The sequence below is a fragment of the Pan paniscus genome, chromosome 1 (assembly GCF_029289425.2).
Source record: "Pan paniscus chromosome 1, NHGRI_mPanPan1-v2.0_pri, whole genome shotgun sequence".
Classification (NCBI taxonomy): Eukaryota; Metazoa; Chordata; class Mammalia; order Primates; family Hominidae; genus Pan; species Pan paniscus.
The window spans coordinates 224,511,030-224,530,371 of NC_073249.2; the positions used below are offsets into that span (position 1 = coordinate 224,511,030).

At 54.4% G+C, this 19,342-nt stretch overlaps 1 protein-coding gene across 1 annotated transcript; it reads left to right on the plus strand.

Annotated features, from left to right (window-relative positions):
• The first annotated feature begins 1,290 nt into the window (after positions 1-1,290).
• On the plus strand, positions 1,291-17,606 carry LRRC47 (leucine rich repeat containing 47). The gene is made up of 7 exons (XM_034953826.3): positions 1,291-1,967; positions 10,515-10,976; positions 12,632-12,748; positions 13,728-13,843; positions 15,060-15,162; positions 16,223-16,312; positions 16,489-17,606. The coding sequence occupies exons 1-7, from the start codon at positions 1,353-1,355 to the stop codon at positions 16,735-16,737; spliced, it is 1,752 nt and encodes a 583-aa protein (XP_034809717.3). The 5' UTR covers positions 1,291-1,352; the 3' UTR covers positions 16,738-17,606.
• The last annotated feature ends 1,736 nt before the right edge of the window (positions 17,607-19,342 follow it).

The following is a 19,342-nucleotide window of genomic DNA, read 5'->3' on the forward strand; positions in this document are numbered from 1 at the left end:
TGCGGTGGCTTGTGCCTGTGAGCCCAGCACTTTGGGGGGCTGAGGCGAGCAGATCACCCGAGGTCAGGTGTTCAAGACCAGCCTGGCCAACATGGTGAAAACCGGTTAATATAAAAATTATACTAACACAGTTAATATAAAAATTAACCGGCCACGGTGGCATGCACCTGTAGTTCCAGCGGGAGGCTGAGGCAGGAGAATTGCTTGAACCCAGGAGGCGGAGGTTGCAGTGAACCAAGATAGCATCACTGCACTCCAGCCTGGGTGACAGAGCGAGACTCCGTCTCAAGAAAAAAAAAAAGAATTTTGGTTTTGGTTTACACCACTCAAAAGTGCAGAAATTCCAAAACAAGCCGGCCGGGGCACAGTAGAGCACAGACTCTGGCTCCTCCATCCGCCCGCACCCCACCCTGTGAAAGGAAAATAAATCTCAAAACCCCACAATCACTAAGTCAAAGGAAAAAGTCAAGCTGGGAACTGCTTCGGGCAAATCGGCCTCCCGTCTTATTCCTAAATAAGATAGTTACAGATACATATTTTTAAAGCTACACACCTCCCTCACAATTTGCCCACAAAGAAATTCTCTGTGGGCCTCAAGATCTTTACCCTAAAACAGTTTTGTTGAATTTCACCCTGGCAATGCAAATTGATAGCTTCCCTTCACAGGTGCGAGACAAAGGACTGAACTCAAAGCCATCCCTCTGCTCACCTAGACAAATGCATATCTGATCGCTTCCTTTGCTCTACTGTTTACGTAGAAATGCAGATTCAGTAAGCCAGACTAAAGCATAAGCGACTATTCCTCTACCCGCGTCTCACATGCATAATAAATTGTGTAGTCAGCGAAAGGCTGAACAAAGACTCAAAAGAATGCACCCTCCGGTCTCTTCTCTACCTGTGACCTGAAAGCCCTCTCCTGGAATTGTCCAGCTTTTCTGGGCTGAACCAAGGTACACTTGCACGTGTTGATTGATGTCTCACGTCTCCCTAAAATGTACAAAACCAAGCTGCATCCCAACTTCCCTGGGCACCATCGTCACGATCTCCTAGGGTTGTGACACTGGCATGTCCTTAACCTTGGCAAGATAAACTTTTTACATTTCACTGAGTCCTGTCTCAGATACTTTTGGGTTCATAACCCCCACCCTCACCCCTACCCGCGGAGAGAGCGAGCCGCTCTCCAGCCTCTCCCCGGCTCTACGCAGGAGAGGCCACTCTCCTCTATGGCACGCGCGGCGGCACTCTAGCAGCCAGGTGGCTTCTCTATGGGCTTTTCCGGCACAGGTCGGAAGTGGCGCGCGCTGCGCCGGAAGCACCCTGGTGGGTGGGTGCCTGCCGGCAGCTGAGGCGCCATGGCGGCGGCAGCGGTGTCAGAATCTTGGCCGGAGCTAGAGCTGGCTGAGCGGGAGCGGCGGCGGGAGCTGCTGCTGACGGGGCCCGGGCTGGAGGAGCGAGTGCGGGCGGCGGGTGGGCAGCTGCCGCCGCGGCTTTTCACCCTGCCGCTGCTGCACTACTTGGAAGTGAGCGGCTGCGGGAGCCTGCGCGCGCCGGGGCCTGGCCTGGCGCAGGGCCTGCCGCAGCTGCACAGCCTCGTGCTGCGGCGCAACGCGCTGGGGCCCGGCCTGAGCCCCGAGCTCGGGCCGCTGCCTGCCCTTCGGGTGCTCGACCTGTCGGGCAACGCGCTGGAGGCGCTGCCGCCGGGCCAAGGCCTGGGCCCCGCCGAGCCGCCGGGCCTTCCGCAGCTGCAGAGCCTCAACCTCAGCGGCAACCGGCTGCGCGAGCTGCCAGCCGACCTGGCGCGCTGCGCCCCGCGCCTGCAGAGCCTCAACCTCACCGGCAATTGCCTAGACTCCTTTCCCGCCGAGCTCTTTCGCCCCGGCGCGCTGCCCCTGCTCAGTGAACTGGCGGCTGCTGACAACTGCCTCCGAGAACTCAGCCCCGACATCGCCCACCTGGCCTCGCTCAAGGTCAGCGGGGGCTGCCCGGGCGGGGCGGGATGGGGCCTTGGAGTAGCCCTGGAGAAGGAACCCCTCTCGGGGCCGAGCAGTTCCTAGTGACGCCCCCTGGGGCACTGGGCCCAGGGAATTCCTACAAGGCTGAAAGGAGCCAGCTGCGGGGGGATCACCCCTGGGAAGCAGATGCCGCCTTCCAACTCCCCCTTCTGGCCACACCAACATACTAGGTGGCCTCTGAACTCCCCCGCATTCTGTTAACTGGAGTTTTACACGTGGTACGCTATTTTGTAATTGTTAGCAAACTTGGCTTCTCCTGTAGATCGAGCGTAGAGACCTGTCTTTTTTGTATCTAATACTTGTGAAGTGACTTGAGAGTGAGTCTGGTGGTGAAGGGGCACCCTGGATTTTGCATAATGCCACATGCTGTGATCTTGAAGATTATATTTCACTTCATCCTAATAGCAGCTTTCCAAGGTAGGGGTGGTTATTCCTGTTTTACAGAAAGCCAAAGGGCCTGCCCAAAGTAAGCAGCAGGTAACTTGGGTTTTTCTCCAGACTATATTGTCCAGCGTCTGTTTACTAATTAATCTTGGATCCCTAGGCCCCGCGATAATGCTTGGCCTATAACAGGTGCCCATTGAATCTGTTGCCTAAAAGATAGTAGGGAAGCCACATGGCAGAACCACGACCTAAACCCAGCCAGATGTTCTCTCCATCTTCTCTTTTGGTTTCATCCTTAAGGCAGTCCTGCATTTCTTCCCCCATTTTTCGTCTTTGAATTTATGCAGACATTTCTTTTTTTTTTTTTTTGAGATGGAGTCTGGCCCTGTCACCCAGGCTGGAGTGCAGTGGCGCGATCTTGGCTCACTTCAACCTCCGCCTCCCAGGTTCGAGCGGTTCTTCTGCCTCAGCCTCCTGAGTAGCTGGGCTTACAGGCGCACAACACCACGCCCAGCTAATTTTTGTGTTTTTAGTAGAGACGGGTTTCACTGTGTTGGTCAGGCTGGTCTCGAACTCCTGACCTCACGTGATCCACCTGTCTCGGCCTTCCAAAGTGCTAGGATTACAGGTGTGAGCCACCGCGCCTGGCCTATGTGGACATTTCTTAATAAAATACGCATACACTTTAGCAGCTTATCTATTTATTTGCTGTAGCAATTCCTCAAGACATTGCAACTCATTTTACAAGTAACATATCTATATAAGGATATATAGACAAACCCTGGCCGGGCGCGGTGGCTCACACCTATAATCCCAGCACTTTGGGAAGCTGAGGTGGGCAGATCACTTGAGGTCACAACACCAGTCTGGCCAACATGGTGAAACCCCATCTCTACAAAAATACAAAAATTAGCTGGGCCTGGTGGCGCGTGCCTGTAGTCCCAGCTACTCGGGAGGCTGAGGTGGGAGGATCACTTGAGCCCAGGAAGTGGAGGTTGCAGTGACCTGTGATACCAGCCTGAACAGAGCGAGACCCTGTGGCAAAAAAAAAAAACCCACTGTAGAGTGACACATGGTTACTGATGTAACTGCCCAATGGGTTCATTTTGTCCACTACCCGGATAGAGCTGATTTATCAGGGCAGGAGGATTGCAATAGAGAAAGTTTTACACATGTAGAGTCAGCTAAAGGGGAGACTGGAGTTTTACTATTATTATTATTGTTGTTTGAGATGGAGTCTCGCTCTGTCTCCCAGGCAGATGTGCAGTGGTGCAATCTTGGCTCACTGCAAGCTCCGCTTCCCGGGTTCACGCCATTCTCCTGCCTCAGCCTCCCGAGTAGCTGGGACTACAAGCGCCCGCCACAACACCCAGCTAATTTTTCGTATTTTTAGTAGAGATGGAGTTTCACTGTGTTAGCCAGGATGGTCTCGATCTCCTGACCTCAAGATCTCATGATCTGCCTGTCTCGGCCTCCAAGGTGCTGAGATTACAGGCATGAGCCACCGCGCCCGGCCGAGTTTTATTACTAAATCAGCTTCCCCAAAAATTTGGAGGCGGGGTTTTTCAAGGATAGTTTGGGGAAAAGGGATGGTGGCTAGGCAACGGGTGCTTGCTGCTGATTGGTTGAGGTGCAATCATAGGGGTGTGGGAACCGGTCCTGCTTACTGAGTCACTTCTGGCTGGGGCGGCAGGGAGCTCTCTTTGGTTTCAGGTAGAGCCATTGATCAGACATGCAAAAACCCTGAAAAGACACAGCTCAGAAGGCCGGTCTTAGGTTCCACAGTGCTGCTAGTGCTGTTATCTGCAGGAGTCACTGGGGAAGTCACATATCTTGTGACCTCCAGAAGAATAGCTGGCAGTTGTTTATGTCTACCCCTTAGCAGAATTCAGGTTCCTCCATCCTCCTATCCTCCTGGACCCTCATTAGCTTTACAAAGGCAGTTGAGTTTTACGGAAGGAGTATTATCATTTAAATTACAAATGTCTCCCAAAGTTAGCTTGGCCCAAGCCCAGGAATAATTAAAGGTAGTTTGAAGGGCCAGGCGCGGTGGCTCCTGCCTGTAATCGCAGCAGTTTGGGAGGCTGAGGCAGGCGGATCACCTGAGGTCGGGAGTTCTAAACCAGCCTGACCAACATGGAGAAACCCATCTCTAGCTGGGCATGGTGGCACATGCCTGTAATCCCAGCTACTCAGGAAGCCGAGGCAGGAGAATCGCTTAAACCCGGGAGGCGGAGGTTGCAGTGAGCCAAGATGATACCATTGCACTCCAGCCTGGGCAACAAGAGCGAAACTCCATTTAAAAAAAAAAAAAGATAGTTTGAAGGCCAAAGATGGGGATTGGTTAGATCAGATCTCTTTCACCACCATAATTTTCTCACTGTTACAGTTTTTGCAAAGGTGGTTTCATTGGCATTTCCTGGAAGAGGCGAGTTCACTGGCATTTTCCTTGGTCCTTGGGGCTGTAGGCATCCCTCTAGGACTAAGGTGTGATGTTGGGTACAGCACGGTCTACTCCCACCTTCCCACCTGACAGATACTTTTGGTTTTCCAGAGTGTTGATGTACTAGGCATGTATCTTAACATTGTGCCTTACATCATGTAAGTGTCCAGTCAGTTGCAATATTTCTCTTCAAATTCATAGATGTCTTTCAGTATTCAAGTTCTTAAAGTGTTGTGGGCCAGGCCCACGCTTGTTATCCCAGCACTTTAGGAGGCCAAGGCGGGCGAATCACGAGGTCAAGAGATCGAGACCATCCTGGCCAACATGGTGAAACCCCGTTTCTACTAAAAATACAAAAATTAGCTGGGTGTGGTGGTGCATGCCTGTAGTCCCAGCTACTCGGGAGGCCGAGGCAGGAGAATCGCTTGAACCCGGGAGGCAGAGGTTGCAGTGAACCGAGATTGCGCCACTGCACTCCAGCCTGGGTGAGAAAGTGAGACTGCGTCTCAAAAAAAAAAAAAAAAAAAAGTGCGTCCAGCTCTCTGTAGCACCTGCCTGGTAAAGCATTCCTCTTTATGGTGCCCAAAACAATGTCATTGAAGTCAAAGAGTGTGTCTTGTTTTCTAAATCCCAAAAGAGGTGGCCAAGTTCCCTTTCCCCTGGGCCATTCTGTTCGTAAATTTTAGGCGTCCAGTGGCTATCAGGAGACCTGTTTCTTGGAGGGTCGTGCAAGAGCTATTGGAATCCCTTGTTGGACTCAGATGTCCTTTTGGGTACCTTTCTGAGGAATGGCTACCAGAACTATGCCCAGCAATGTAGCTATGCACATTGGAGTTTTGCACACAAAGGCGAATGCATTTGATGTCCTTCCTGGTGCTGTGGGGAGATGGGGAGTGTAGAAAACCAGAAAACTGAGCTCAGAAACAGAAGGCAGGCTGGGGCGCAGTGGTTCATGCCTGGCATCCCAGCCCTTCAGGAGGCTGAGGCGGGCGCATCACTTGAGCCCAGGAGTTTGAGACCAGCCTGGGCAACGTGGTGAAAACCTGTCTCTATAAAAAATACAAAAATTAGCTGGGTGTGGTGGTGTGCACCTGTAGTCCCAGCTACTCAGGAGGCTGAGGTGGGGTGAACGCTTAAACCTGGGAGGTTGAGGCTGCAGTGAGCCATGATCACACCACTGCACTCCAGCCTGGGCAACAGAGCTAGACCCTGTCTTAAAGAAAGGAGAGAGAGGCCGGGTGCGGTGGCTCATGCCTATTATCCCAGCACTTTGGGAGGCTGAGGCGGGCGGATCACCTGAGGTTGGGAGTTGAAGACCAGCCTGACCAACATGGAGAAACCCTGTCGCTACTAAAAATACAAAATTAGCCGCGCGTGGTGGCGCATGCCTGTAATCCCAGCTACTCGGGAAGCTGAGGCAGGAGAATTGCTTGAACCTGGGAGGCGGAGGTTTCGGTGAGCCAAGATGGTGCTGTTGCACTCCAGTCTGGGCAACAAGAGTGAAACTTCGTCTCAAGAAAAAAGGAGAGAAAGAAGGGGGAGGAAAGGAAAAAAAACAGAAGGCACGGGCTCCAGCCCTGTCTCTCTGTGGCTGCGTGCCGTTGGCTCTTGAAGGTCTTTGCTCCTCTGTAGGAAGACTGGGAGGGTAACGCAGTACACGAAGAGGGAAAGACATGGGGGAGGTGGTGCTGGTCATTGTGGCTGCTTGACTCCGAAACCACGAGGCTTAAAGCAGCAGCGGCTCTGCGCTCTGGGCTGGCTCCGCCGGACAGTGGACAGTGAACAGTGGACAGTGCTGCAGCTCTTGCTGCTGGTCGCTCGCGTGGCTGTGCTCAGCTGGCGTGGGCTCAGGGCTGGGCTGCCGGGGTGGGTGGGCTTCTCCGTGTGTCGTCTCGGGGCCTCTCCCTCCCCTTCTTTCACAGGGCTCAGGGCTCCTCAGTACAAAAGCAGCAGCTGCCAGCCCTTCTTCAGGCATCAACCTGGAACATGCCTCCTGCCACTTTCCTGCGTTCCGTGGGTTAACTAAGTGCGAGCCCAGTTCCGGTTCTTTGGGAGGACCGGCTGTTTAGGGGCCGCCAAAATAACAGCACAGAGGCTTCTGCCTGTCCTTTCCCTCCCCAGAGGGGCGAGACTGCAAATGGAAGCAGCTCGGCCTGGCTCCTAGTGCCCATCCCCACAGCCATTCCCCAGGGAGCACCCCCAAGCCTGGGCTGGGACGTGCAGTGCAAAGGCCCTGACCCTCTTTCCTCCCAGCCACTGGGGACGAGGCCTCTGCTGTCCTATGGCCTCACCAGTAGCTCTGCCTGCATGGGAGCCTGGCTTCCCCAGTGTCCTGGCCTCAGAGCCACGTGGCTTGCTGAGACCTGAGAGCACCCGGCCGGCCCTCCCTGGCTGCTTCGCGCTGCTGTGGCCCGTGGGGCTCAGCTGGCAGCGCTGTGGTGAGCCGAGGATGGGGGCACGTCACACCTCTCCTGACTGCATTGTAAGTGGCCATCACGCAGGCCTGTGGTGTTGTCCGTGTGGGAATGAGGGACGGATGGGACAGATGTTACCTGAACAGCTGATGTGGGCAGGATGGTGCCTTAGTAAAGACATCCTTTCAGGCCCTGGGCCACTCCCCTCCCAAGGCCAAGCTGCACAGGGGAGTTCAGCCTCAATGTGAACCCTCCTGAAGCCAAAGGCTCTCCCCCAGCTTCCGAGTTTCTCAGTTGCTGCCGGAGGGAGGGGGGTTCACTCAGGGGCTGGCGCTCCTTATTGGGTTGGTTTATGTCAGCCTGTCACCACCATGAAGTTAGGATCCTTCCCCGGCAGCAGGTCCCCTGCAAAAGCCATGGGCCCGGAAGGCAGCCGGTATGCCAGGCCAGAGTCAGGACCCACGTTGCTGCCGTCAGCTTAGCCACTGCAAGGGTTGTGTTTCCTGCAGTAGAGTGTCAGCTCCGGGTGACAGGTGACGGCATTTCATCCCATCAGGTGTCAGGAGGACCCCTAGCCACCCCCTGTGTAACTCATTCTCCCCAAAGCCAGTGTGCACCTCACATCCTTGTGGGCGTGCCAGCTTGCTCCCTCGCACAAGTGAAAACTGACGCCACCCTCATCCACCCTTCATGTGTGAAATCTCTGGCTTCATTTCCTGCTGAGGCTGCCACTGGGTGCCCAGTGCTGGCCTGAGGGGCCAGCGTGCGACCTCATCAGCAGGGCCTTGCATTTCTGACAAGGACTCCCCAACATCTGCGGCTTTGCGCCCCACCCAGATGATGACTCTCTTGCCCTCCCTCTTGCTCTCCTTCCCCCGCTTCCCTTCCTGTCCCCTGACTCCCCACAGAGCCTCCAGGCAGGTCCTGAGCTGCTCAGATGCCCTTTCTCTGACAGTCTTTGCCTGGAAGGAAGACCCTTCTCCGAGTGCCCGCCATCGTCCTTTCGGGGACTCACTGCAGGCTGCAGGCTGAACTGGCTGTGGCTGCTCTGGGCACCCCAGTGGGGCCCCGCCCGCCTCCTTCGCCTGTGCTGCTGCTCCTGGGTCTGAAGGAACTTGCTCTTTGTCAGCGGAGGGAGACGCCCCACTGCGTGTTTGCAGGCAGAAAGGAGGTTCCACTTGAGGGGAACTCTCAAGCTTTTTGACCAAAGCCGCTTAGGGCAGCGCAGAAACCCACAGAGCAGAACCTCAGACGCCCGCGCCCCCCACCTTCCAACCTCAGAGCTTCCCTTGGCCTCTGCCAGGCAGGCTGTGCCCTGGGCTGGTGGCCCAGGCTGGTTCTAACGCTGGAGCCAGGGCTCTGACAGGGAGGCGAGGAGCTCTAGAAGGCTGAGCTCACGGCCGCACTGTTCCTGGTGCTGCAGGCTGGCGACAGCATTGGTGATACGGCTCCTGGTACTTTGTGAGGCCACCTGGATTCCAGGAGTAGATTGGCTCTCGTCCCATGTGGGGCCGGAAGGGAGGTCTGGGCTGGAGCCACCAGTCCAACCAGCCTATCCCAGCCCAGCCCACCCTGTGCTGAGAAGCACAAAACTGTGGCAGTTCTGTTAGATCCGATGGACGCGTGGCTCAGGTAGTGCCCAGCAGCTGGGCTTGGTCTCAGCCCCTGCCTTGTGTTCTTCCCCAGCAGGTGTCACGGCTGCTTAGACTGCCCCATTCTCTCCCGGAGGGCACGCGAGCCCTTTTATTTCTTTTACACATGCTGTTCCTGCTTGACTGTTAAGTTGTCGCTTCCTCCCTGGGTCTCTGTTCTCCCTGTAGGAACGCATCCAGTGCACCCTCCCATGTCTGAGCCGTGCCACCCTTCCCGCTTCTGAGCACCATCCCATTTCTGAGCCATGCTGCCCTTACCCCTCTCTGAGCAGCTTGATTGCTTGAGCCAGAGGATTCCAGCAGGTTCCTTTTTTCATTTCCTTCACAACTTGGGGCTTGAGAAATTCCATCACCCCTGCCATCCATTCCAGGCGAAGCAGGAGGTGTCCTCTGGGTAATCAGCCCGTCCCCAACTCTTTTCAGAGTCTATCAAGTCCAGCCCTACCTGTCTGCACACCCAGTGTGACTAGGACTCACCAGCCACACTGACCAAGGGTGAGTGCTGGCTTCCAGGGGGCCCACATGCTGTTGCCTCCTCTCTGGGGGCAGAGCCGGCACCAAGGCTGCCAGAGATCCCCGAGGGTCAGGCTTTGCATCCTGAGCAGGGTCTTCCTCCAGCCCTAGAGGAAGCTGGGGCAGAAGGGTTTGCTCGCAGTGCCTGCCCCACCACCCGGGCAAGGCTGTGGGGCCTGGGTACCAAGCCAGGAAAGAGCAGAGTGGAGGCGGAGGGGCCCCTTTTGCCTGAACCTGCAGCGGCCGCCTCACGTCATGGAAGTGGCTGCCCTCACATGCACGTTCCCTGCGCTGCCCAGACCCTGGGAAAGACATCCTAAGAGTGCATCAGGTGCCACTGTACCCTTCCATCCTTTCAGTGAGGTCACCTGCACGTTTTGCCAAAGTCTGATCAGTCACGGTCATAGCGCTTTCCCGTGGGCCACGGGGCTTCCTGGGCATCTTTGTGGCACACGGTGGTGGCCCCGATGCACCTGTCCTGGGTCAGACGAAGGCTGAGAACCCATCGCCGTTGAAGTCGGCTTTCCCCTTTCCTTCCTGCGTGAACCCTGAGAGCACTCTGTGTGTCACTGCGGGCAACTTTGCACTTCATTATGAAGAAGAATGCTCTTAGAGATTTTGCTGTATTTTTTTTTTTTAGCTCATTTAATTAAAAAAAATACCACCACTTTTGGGGAACCTGCTTCTCACCTGAGCAGTCCTGGCTAGGTCCTGACATGAGGTCACGTTTCACACCCAGACATCCCCTGTCTCTTGTCACCTTTCTGTTCTCTAACGTGATGATTGAGCTGCAGGGCTGCTGTGGTTGTTAAAGAGGGTGACATGTTTGAGTCAGAAGCTTTTGCAGAGATCACTGTTAACCATGGCTGACGCCTTCTCCTCGGAGAGGCTCCTCGGATAGTGCCTTTGATGTGGGGTGCAGAGCTGGGGAAGTGACTCAAAGGTGAATGACTTGTGGCTCCCCAGGGACGCGTCCCCACAGACAGGCCAGTGGTGGCTCTTGTGAGTGATGAGTGGTCTCCCTGCCTCTCGAGCATGACCTTGGACTCTCTTCCCAGAGTCCGGGGGTCTGACGCGTCCATGTTTCTCTTTGCAGACGTTGGACCTCTCGAACAACCAGCTGAGCGAGATCCCTGCAGAGCTTGCGGACTGCCCCAAGCTCAAGGAGATCAATTTCCGCGGGAACAAGCTGAGGGACAAGCGCCTGGAGAAGATGGTCAGCGGCTGCCAGACCAGATCCATCCTGGAGTACCTGCGCGTCGGAGGCCGTGGTGGCGGGAAGGGCAAGGGCCGTGCCGAGGGCTCGGAGAAGGAAGAGAGCCGGAGGAAGAGGAGGGAGAGGAAGCAGAGGCGGGAAGGTGGTGATGGGGAGGAGCAGGACGTGGGAGATGCCGGCCGGCTGCTGCTCAGGGTCCTGCACGTCTCCGAAAACCCCGCACCTCTGACAGTCAGAGTGAGCCCCGAGGTCCGGGATGTGCGGCCCTACATTGTGGGGGCCGTGGTGCGAGGCATGGACCTGCAGCCGGGGAATGCACTCAAGCGCTTCCTCACCTCGCAGGTGGGTGCCCGTGGGGGTCCTCAGATGACTGGGACAGAGGTGTGAGACACCGCAAGCTGGGACACATCCTGAGGCGAGCGTGTCCGAAGGAGCAGCAGTGGAGTATGGGGCCCAGCCAGGTGTCTGTGTGCTTCAGTTTCCTCAGCTCCAAAAAGGGAATAGAGCAGGTTCTGGCTCAGGTGTTGCTGAGGAGGGGGTAAGGCCTCAGTCGCCTCCGGGAGGCAGGTGTCCCCAGCGTGGAGATGGCCTCTTCACAGACGCCTGCACCCTGGCCTGGTTGGTCCTGGTCACTGGTCCTATCCCTTGCTCCTCCACATACGGCGTTAACGGTTTATCCTGATTTTTTTTTTTAAGGAGTCTCGCTTTGTCTCCCAGGCTGGAGTACAGTGGCACAGTCTAATCTCACTGTAGCGTCCGCCTCCTGGGTTCAAGTGATTCTCCTGCCTCAGCCTGCTGAGTAGCTGGCATTACAGGTGCCCACCATCATGTCTGGCTAATGTTTTTGTATTTTTAAAAGAGACGAGGTTTCACCATATTGGCCAGGTTGGTCTTGAACTCCTGACCTCAAGCAGTCCACCCGCCTTGGCCTCCCAAAGTGTGGGGATTACGGGTGTCAGCCACCACACCTGGCCTATCCTAATTTCTGGATAGCTTTATTGCAGTTGAAAATCAGGGTTCCAGCTGGTGCGGTGGCTCACACCTGTAATCCCAGCACTTCAGGAGGCCGAGGCAGGTGCATCACCTGAGGTCAGGAGTTTGAGACCAGCCTGGACAACATGGTGAAAGCACATCTCTACCGAAAACACAAAAATTAGCCAGGCGTGGTGGCGAGCACCTTTAATCCCAGCTACTGGGGAGGCCGAGGAAGGAGAATCACTTGAACCTGGGAGGTGGAGGTTGCAGTGAGCCAAGATTGCACCACCGCATTCCAGCCTGGGTGACACAGCAAGACTCCATCTCAAAAAAAAAAAAAAAAAAAAAAAAAAGGAAAATCGGGGTTCCTTGATTTTTTGATATTTTGGTGGGTTTTCTGACTTCTGCAGTAAATCACACATTTTGTTTTATGTAAGACAGTATTAAAGTCATCAACTCTTGCCAGCACATTCTTCTGTGAATTGTTTAGGTTTTGGCAAGACTAACTTGCCAGTTGCTTTTCTGTGACACCTGACCAACTTTTAAAATATGAAGCACTTCTGTGCCCAGGGGAAAGTCTCGTGCGCCCCGCAGTGGCAGCGACAGAGCATGGCGGGCCGAGAGTGACTGTCATGAGAGTCCTGCCTGCAGCTTGGGGAGGAAGGGAACAGGCACCACAGCCAGGGCTTTAAAACTTAAAGCTCAGCCTTTATTTACATTTTAGTTCAAGATGGGTTCTTTGAAATCTCAAATATTATGTCAGAATTAGAGAAGGAAGAAAGTCTGCTGATTGATAGGTTAAGATAGTTTTCCTGATGGTGATTCCACAAAGTGAGTGCCTGGCTGGCCGGGTGGAGAGGAGTTGGAGGGGAGCCCTGTCTCGGAAAGGGGCGTGGCGGGGTTGTGAAGACCTTGGACCGGGAGGGTTTCCTGGCACACAGCCCAGCCAAGGGTGAAGTGTGGACACCTCGCTGGGCTTCAGGGCACAAGAGACCTTGCTCATCACTGCTTCTGTGTTACAGACCAAGCTCCACGAAGATCTCTGTGAGAAGAGGACGGCTGCCACCCTTGCCACCCACGAGCTCCGTGCCGTCAAAGGGCCCCTGCTGTACTGCGCCCGGCCCCCGCAGGACCTCAAGGTGCTGCAGCCTCCTTTGCAGGGTCTGCTCAAGAGTCTCCTTGGTGTCGAAAGACGCCATGCTGCTACTGGAGCCTGAACTTTTTTTTTTTTTTTGGAGATGGAGTTCCGTTGTTGCTGAGGCTGGAGTGCAATGGCACAATCTCGGCTCACTGCACCCTCCGCCTCCTGGGTTGAAGCGATTCTCCTGCTTCAGCCTCCCGAATAGCTGAGTTTACAGGCATGCGCCACCACACCCAGCTAATTTTGTATTTTTAGTAGAGACGAGGTTTCTCCATGTTGGTCAGGCTGGTCTCGAACTCCAGGCCTCAGGTGATCCGCCCAACTTGGCCTCCCAAAGCGCTAGGATTACAGGCCTGAGCCACCGCACCCGGCCTGAACATTTTCTTTAGAGTAGGATCCGATGCTGTTCTTGCAAAGACATGAAATAATGAAACAGACCGCGTTTGCGGTTACTCGAAGCGGTGCACAGCTGTGAGAGGACTCGGCGGAGGAGCAGTCGTGGGAAAATGGTTTCCTTCACTCGCTCACTACCTTTTAATCAGAAATTTTGGTCTCTGTCCCGATAGTAAAACCGTTTGCGTGGGGTTGGCAGTAGGGTGAGTTGCTGTGTCGTGGTGCTGTCCTGGGCTGTTGAATCTGTGGAGTGCACGAGGTCCCGGCTGCTCAGCCTTTCTCTCCTCTTTTGGCCTTCTGAGGATGGCAGACCTCTGGAAACAGTTGTGCATGAGCTGGCTTTAAGGTTAAGCCCTGCCTCAGTAGGATCGGTGTGTTTGGGCGTCAGGTCTCCCCGGGACGCTGCAGTGGCAGCCCACATGCAGCTTCTTGCTGCGTGGTCCCGTGGGATGCTCCCTGCCTGCTGTAGAGATGAATGAGGGCAGGAGTCGGGAGGGCTCATTGAGGCTTAAGGCCGTAATCGACAGGATGGACGAGTTCTGTGGCTGTGACCCTAGTGGAGTTTGTGGGTTTCTGCCCGATAGATTGTCCCCTTGGGGCGGAAAGAAGCCAAGGCCAAGGAGCTGGTGCGGCAGCTGCAGCTGGAGGCCGAGGAGCAGAGGAAGCAGAAGAAGCGGCAGAGTGTGTCGGGCCTGCACAGGTGGGCAGCGTGCCTGGTGGGGTGGAGCCAGGCCCGGGGGAGTGCCGCATGCTGGCCTCAGCTGAGTTAGTCTGTGCTCCTCAGGAACCGCCTAATGCTACCAGAACCCAGAAGCTTCTTAACAGGGTAAAAAGAAAGCATTCTCTTTCCAAAGGAGACGTTGTGGAACCAGTCTGTCATCTAGATGGCCCTGACGTGAGGGAAGTGGAAGGTGTTAGGAGCGGAGGTATTGGCCATTCCACAGGGGGCGGGTGGCCCTCAGGATGGGACAGGACAGGATATAAACTAGCCATTAGGAAACAGACATAAATGCCAGCCCAACCCACAGCATTTTATCCATACCGTGCGCGGTTGGGTATCATCCAAGTCAGGGTCCTTGGCGCTGCTCTGAGCAAGATGATCATCCGTAACTAGCCCAGTGATTTCTGTAAACAGGCTTCAGAATACTTTGTTCTTTGAAGCTTGTTATGCTTGGGCCCTTGATATTACACTTAATTTGTGTAAAGAACTTTTTGAGTCGTCCATTTTACCCTTTAGGTATGTTTTCAGGTGTGTGCTTTTTTTTTTTTTTTTTTTGAGATGGGGTCTCACTCTTGTCACCCAGGCTGGAGTGCAATGGCACGATCTTGGCTCACTGCAACCTCCACCTCCTAGGTTCAAGCGATTCTGCCGCCTCAGCCTCCCGAGTAGCTGGGATTACAGGCGCCTGCCACCATGCCTGGCTAATATTTGTGTTTTTAGTAGAGACGGGGTTTCGCCATGTTAGCCAGGCTGGTCCTGAACTCCTGACCTCAAGCAGTCCGCCTGCCTCAGCCTCCCAAACTGCTAGGATTACAGGCGTGAGCTACCACGCCCAGCTGTGCCTTTTTTTTTTTTTTTTTTTTTAAGATGTGGTCGTGCCATGTTGCCCAGGCTGGAGTGAGGTGGCTAATCATAGGCGCAGTCCCACTACTGATCAGCACCGGAGCTTTTTGTCCTGCTCTGTTTCTGACCTGGGCTGGCAGCCTGGTGGTCCTCCACTCCCAGGAGCTCACCATAGTGATGACAGACTTAGCGTAGACACTCCATTGGCACAGCACACCCCAGCCAACTCCTGGGCCCGTGCAGCCCTCCTGTCTCAGCCTCCTGAGTGCTGGGACCACAGGCACATGCCACCACACCCAGCACAGGGTATCTTTTATAATTATGCCTGGAATTTGTATTTCTTCCCATACAGATACCTTCACTTGCTGGATGGAAATGAAAATTACCCGTGTCTTGTGGATGCAGACGGTGATGTGATTTCCTTCCCACCAATAACCAACAGTGAGAAGACAAAGGTAGGGTGGCATGTGTGTGAACATGGTGTGTCTTCTAGGCTGTTCCCTGTAGAATTAACACAAGTCTGCGGGGCGTGGTGGCTCAACGCTGGTAATCCCAGCATTTTGGGAGACCGAGGTGGGCGGATCACCTGAGGTCGGGAGTTCAAGACCAGCCTGACCAATATGGAGAAACCCTGTCTTTAGTAAAAATACAATATTCGCCGGGCGTGGCGGTGCATGCCTGTAATCCCAGCTACTCGGGAGGCTGAGGCAGGAGAATCACTTGAACCTGGAAGGCTGAGCGTAGTGGCACACACCTGTAGTCCCAGCTACTCGGGAGGCTGAGGCAGGAGAATCACTTGAACCCCAGGAGACAGAGGTTGCAGTGAGTCGAGATCGCGCCATTGCACTCCAGCCTGGACAACAAGAGTGAAACTCTGTCTCCAGAAAAAAAAAAAAGAAGAGGAAGAAAGAAAAAGAATTAACACACACAAGTATCTGCTGCATTGTGAGGTTTCATTGTGTGCAATAGAAAACGCAGCCCAGAGGGGTCAAAGGGCCCCCTGGCTTCTCAGAGCTACAGCTCACTGTTCATGCTCGGTGCTGCGTGACGGCCCGGGATGCTGTGTGCAGCACTGCAGTCTTCCTCTGTAAGGAGTGGGCTTGGTGTGTGTGACGCCATCTGCTTAATTGATTGATTGAGATAGGTCTTGCTCTGTTGCCAAAGTTGGAGTGCAGTGGCAAGATCATAGCTCACTGCAGCCTCAAACTCTTGGGCTTAGGCGATCCTCCCATGTCAGCCTCCTGAGTAGCTGGGACCACAGGTGCATGGCACCACACCCGGCTAATTTTTGTATTTTTTTGTAGAGATGGGGTTTTGCTGTGTTGTCCAGGCTGGTCTTGAACTCCTGAGCTCAAGCAATCCTCCCACATCAACCTCCCAAAGTGCTGGATTTACAGGTGTGAGCCACTGTGCCTGGCCACACAGTTTTGTAGATTTTTCCTGAGAACAAATGTTGCAGTTGCTGATGTCTACATTTGATAACTGTTCTTTTCTGAAATGTTTTTTTCTTTTAAGGTTAAGAAAACGACTTCTGATTTGTTTTTGGAAGTAACAAGTGCCACCAGTCTGCAGATTTGCAAGGATGTCATGGATGCCCTCATTCTGGTGAGTGTGGGGTGGCTCCTCCTGAGAAACGCTTTTGAGCGTGAGTGGTGCTCTGCTCTTTGACTTCCCACCCGTCCTGCTTGCCTCTTTCTTGCTTACTGTGTTGGCAGACAGCAGCATGTCTTCCCTGGGTCACCTCTCATCTCCAGGTTAAAAAAGGTATTTTTTATTTGCAGAAAATGGCAGAAATGAACAAGTACACTTTAGAAAATAAAGAGGAAGGATCACTCTCAGATACTGAAGCCGATGCAGTCTCTGGACAACTTCCAGATCCCAGAACGAATCCCAGTGCTGGAAAGGACGGGCCCTCCCTTCTGGTGGTGGAGCAGGTCCGGGTGGTGGACCTGGAAGGGAGCCTGAAGGTGGTGTACCCATCCAAGGCCGACCTGGCCACTGCCCCTCCCCACGTGACTGTCGTGCGCTGACGCCAGGGCCGCCTGTCCGCGTTTGTTTGGCCGGTTTTGCGGAGGTTTCTATGCAGCAATGCTGAATTATCCGTTAGATTTTCACCCCAGTTTTTTTGTTGGTTTTTTTTTTTTGAGATGGAGTCTCGCTCTGTCGCCAGGCTGGAGTGCAGTGGTGTGATCTCGACTCACTGCAACCTGTGTCTCCTGGGTTCAAGCGATTCTCCTGCCTCAGCCTCCCAAGTAGCTGGGACTACAGGTGTGTGCCACTACGCTCAGCTAATTTTTGTATTTTTAGTAGAGACGGGGTTTCACCATTTTGACCAGGATGGTCTTGATCTCTTGACCTCATGATCTGTCCACCTCTGCCCCTCAAAGTGCTGGGATTACGTGATCCACCCGCCTCAGCCTCCCAAAGTGCTGGGATTACAGGCGTGAGCTGTGCCTGGCCCACCCCAGCATTTTTTAAGATGTATGTATTCGTTGTTCTGTTTTTCCAGATGATTCTGTCGTAAAGTGATGCTATGTTGTCGTTACAACATCAAAGTGATTTTACGGTTTTTGATGGGATTATTCAAATGTCAGAATTAACTGTTCAAAATGTTCTGAATCATGTAGATACATGGCAGGTAACTGTTTATGGGAGAAAAGTACAGAGCTGTTACGTGGCACTGTACAGTCATGTGCCACGTAACAGCGTCAGGGTCAGTGACGGACACTTACCTGACAGCGGATCCACAATATTCTCGTGCAGTGTGTTTGGAATCCCGGTCTGGGCTCTCGGCGTTGGCCTTGTAGATCAAGTAGGGGAAGTGAGTGATGTTCAGTCATGCTGCTGGGACACTTGGTTTTCCAGATGAAAACACATAAATAAAACTACATGCACCATCGAGGCTTGTGTAAGGACTCTCTGTGATCACACAGCAGTGGCTAAGCACACGTTTCTCATGTGTCACTGAGCGACACGTGACTGTCACTGGTTCGGAGACCCGAAAACTTGGGAAGCCAACCGATGTGCGTTTCCTTGAACGGCACAGTCACTTTCTATGACGCAGCATCTTGTAAAACCATATCATGCCAGGATGCGGCTTGGCATGTGCAAGGGCATTGGGTTCTCCAGCTGGCAGTGATCATAATCTCGGGGGGAAAAGTTTTAATGTGACCTTAGAATTGGCAGAATTGCGTCTCTTCATAGTGCTGTTGGATTGCTTTGTGGGGGTAGAGATGTGGAGACCCCTTCAGGCGAGCAGCCTGTAGGCTGAAGGCAGTGGCAGCACCTCACCCTGGCTCAGCGGGGCCAAGCGGAGGAGAGCGGCATCAGTGGGGTTTCCGTCGTGTGCACGCTGGTGCCGCAGTGACAGGCAGGTGGAGCCCCAGGAGTGGACCAGACGCCTCTGCTTGGGAAGCATCGGCAGTCCTCAGCCAGCCGAGGGACAGATGGTAGCAAAAGCTGGAGGACGCTTAGGTTTTTGAGCCAAAAATCTTCATTTATGGGCCAGATAGGTGGGTCCTGGGCGCCTTCTGTTGTAGACGTTTCTGTTGTGAATGTCCAGGTCAGACCCCCACGTCCGTGTGTCTTCGTGTATGTCCAGGCACCACATGTGCGTGCACACCACTCCCGGGAGTCAGTGCGCTTGGCTGATGAGGACACGGCCAGCCACCGCGATGATTTCACGGACCCCACTGCCTTACGATCTGGGTGCCATGTGAGAAGCAGACTCATCAGCTTTATCGAATGACACCATTTGTTCTCTGTTCAGTGTCTCGATTTCTGTGTCTATAGAAATGACTGGCGATTTTGGGAAGCATCTGCAAGAGCCCCACAGCCCACACACCTTTAGTTGTCAACCTGAGAGGCCCGGGGCCCTGTGCAGTGGGCAGACTAACAGCTGAGTGGCTCTTCAGAGCCTTGCAGGACACGGGCCAGGCTGCCTTGAGACCTGGACCCACTTGTCTGGTCACCGCCAGGCCTTCCCGTCTCGCCCACTGTGGGAGGGAGGGGACTCCAGACAGGACGAGGCCCACACACTCAGTGCCAGCTGGACTGCCGTGGGTGTGTCAGATGACTGCCTTGCCTTGTGTCCTCCCAAAACCTGATTCCTGCTGCTCTGGGCAGTCAAGGCAGATGCCACAGTTGGCCAGGGGCCTGCCCTGCTGGAGGCTTGAGGCGGCACGGGGGCTTCCCCAGGCCAGGACTCTGCTGGAGTTCTGGGGCTGGGGACCCCAGACAGTTGCTCTGAGAGGTGATTTGGGGCTGCCATGGCAGAGGCTGCCCTTTCTCTGCATGGCCCGGCCCAGCCCGGGAAGGAGGAAGGGAGGAAGGGAGGGATGCTGGAGCTGCCATCTTGGCTCTCGGGGACTTGGTGTCCACGCTGTAACACATCTGTCACTGCGTGGGTGTGGATGAGGCTGCCACATGCTGTGCCCTTTCCTGATGCAGCTTGTGATGCGTGAGATGCTGGAAATGTATTTAACTTGCAGCACAGGTGTCTCTGATGTTTTCTTCACCCCACCCCACCCCCCGACTCACTAATAAAAACAGCTCCGCACCTGGCCCAGCAGATCCTTTCCCACCAGCACTGCCAGAGGTTGTTGCTCGAAGTGTCACAAAGTTCACTCTAGCCCA

Excerpts from the sequence above, each read along its gene's own strand:
- LRRC47 (XM_034953826.3), top strand. The coding sequence starts at position 1,353 with ATGGCGGCGGCAGCGGTGTCAGAATCTTGGCCGGAGCTAGAGCTGGCT. Across the intron at positions 10,977-12,631 it reads AGCGCTTCCTCACCTCGCAG|ACCAAGCTCCACGAAGATCT; the intron begins GTGGGTGCCCGT and ends TCTGTGTTACAG. Across the intron at positions 13,844-15,059 it reads AGTGTGTCGGGCCTGCACAG|ATACCTTCACTTGCTGGATG; the intron begins GTGGGCAGCGTG and ends CTTCCCATACAG.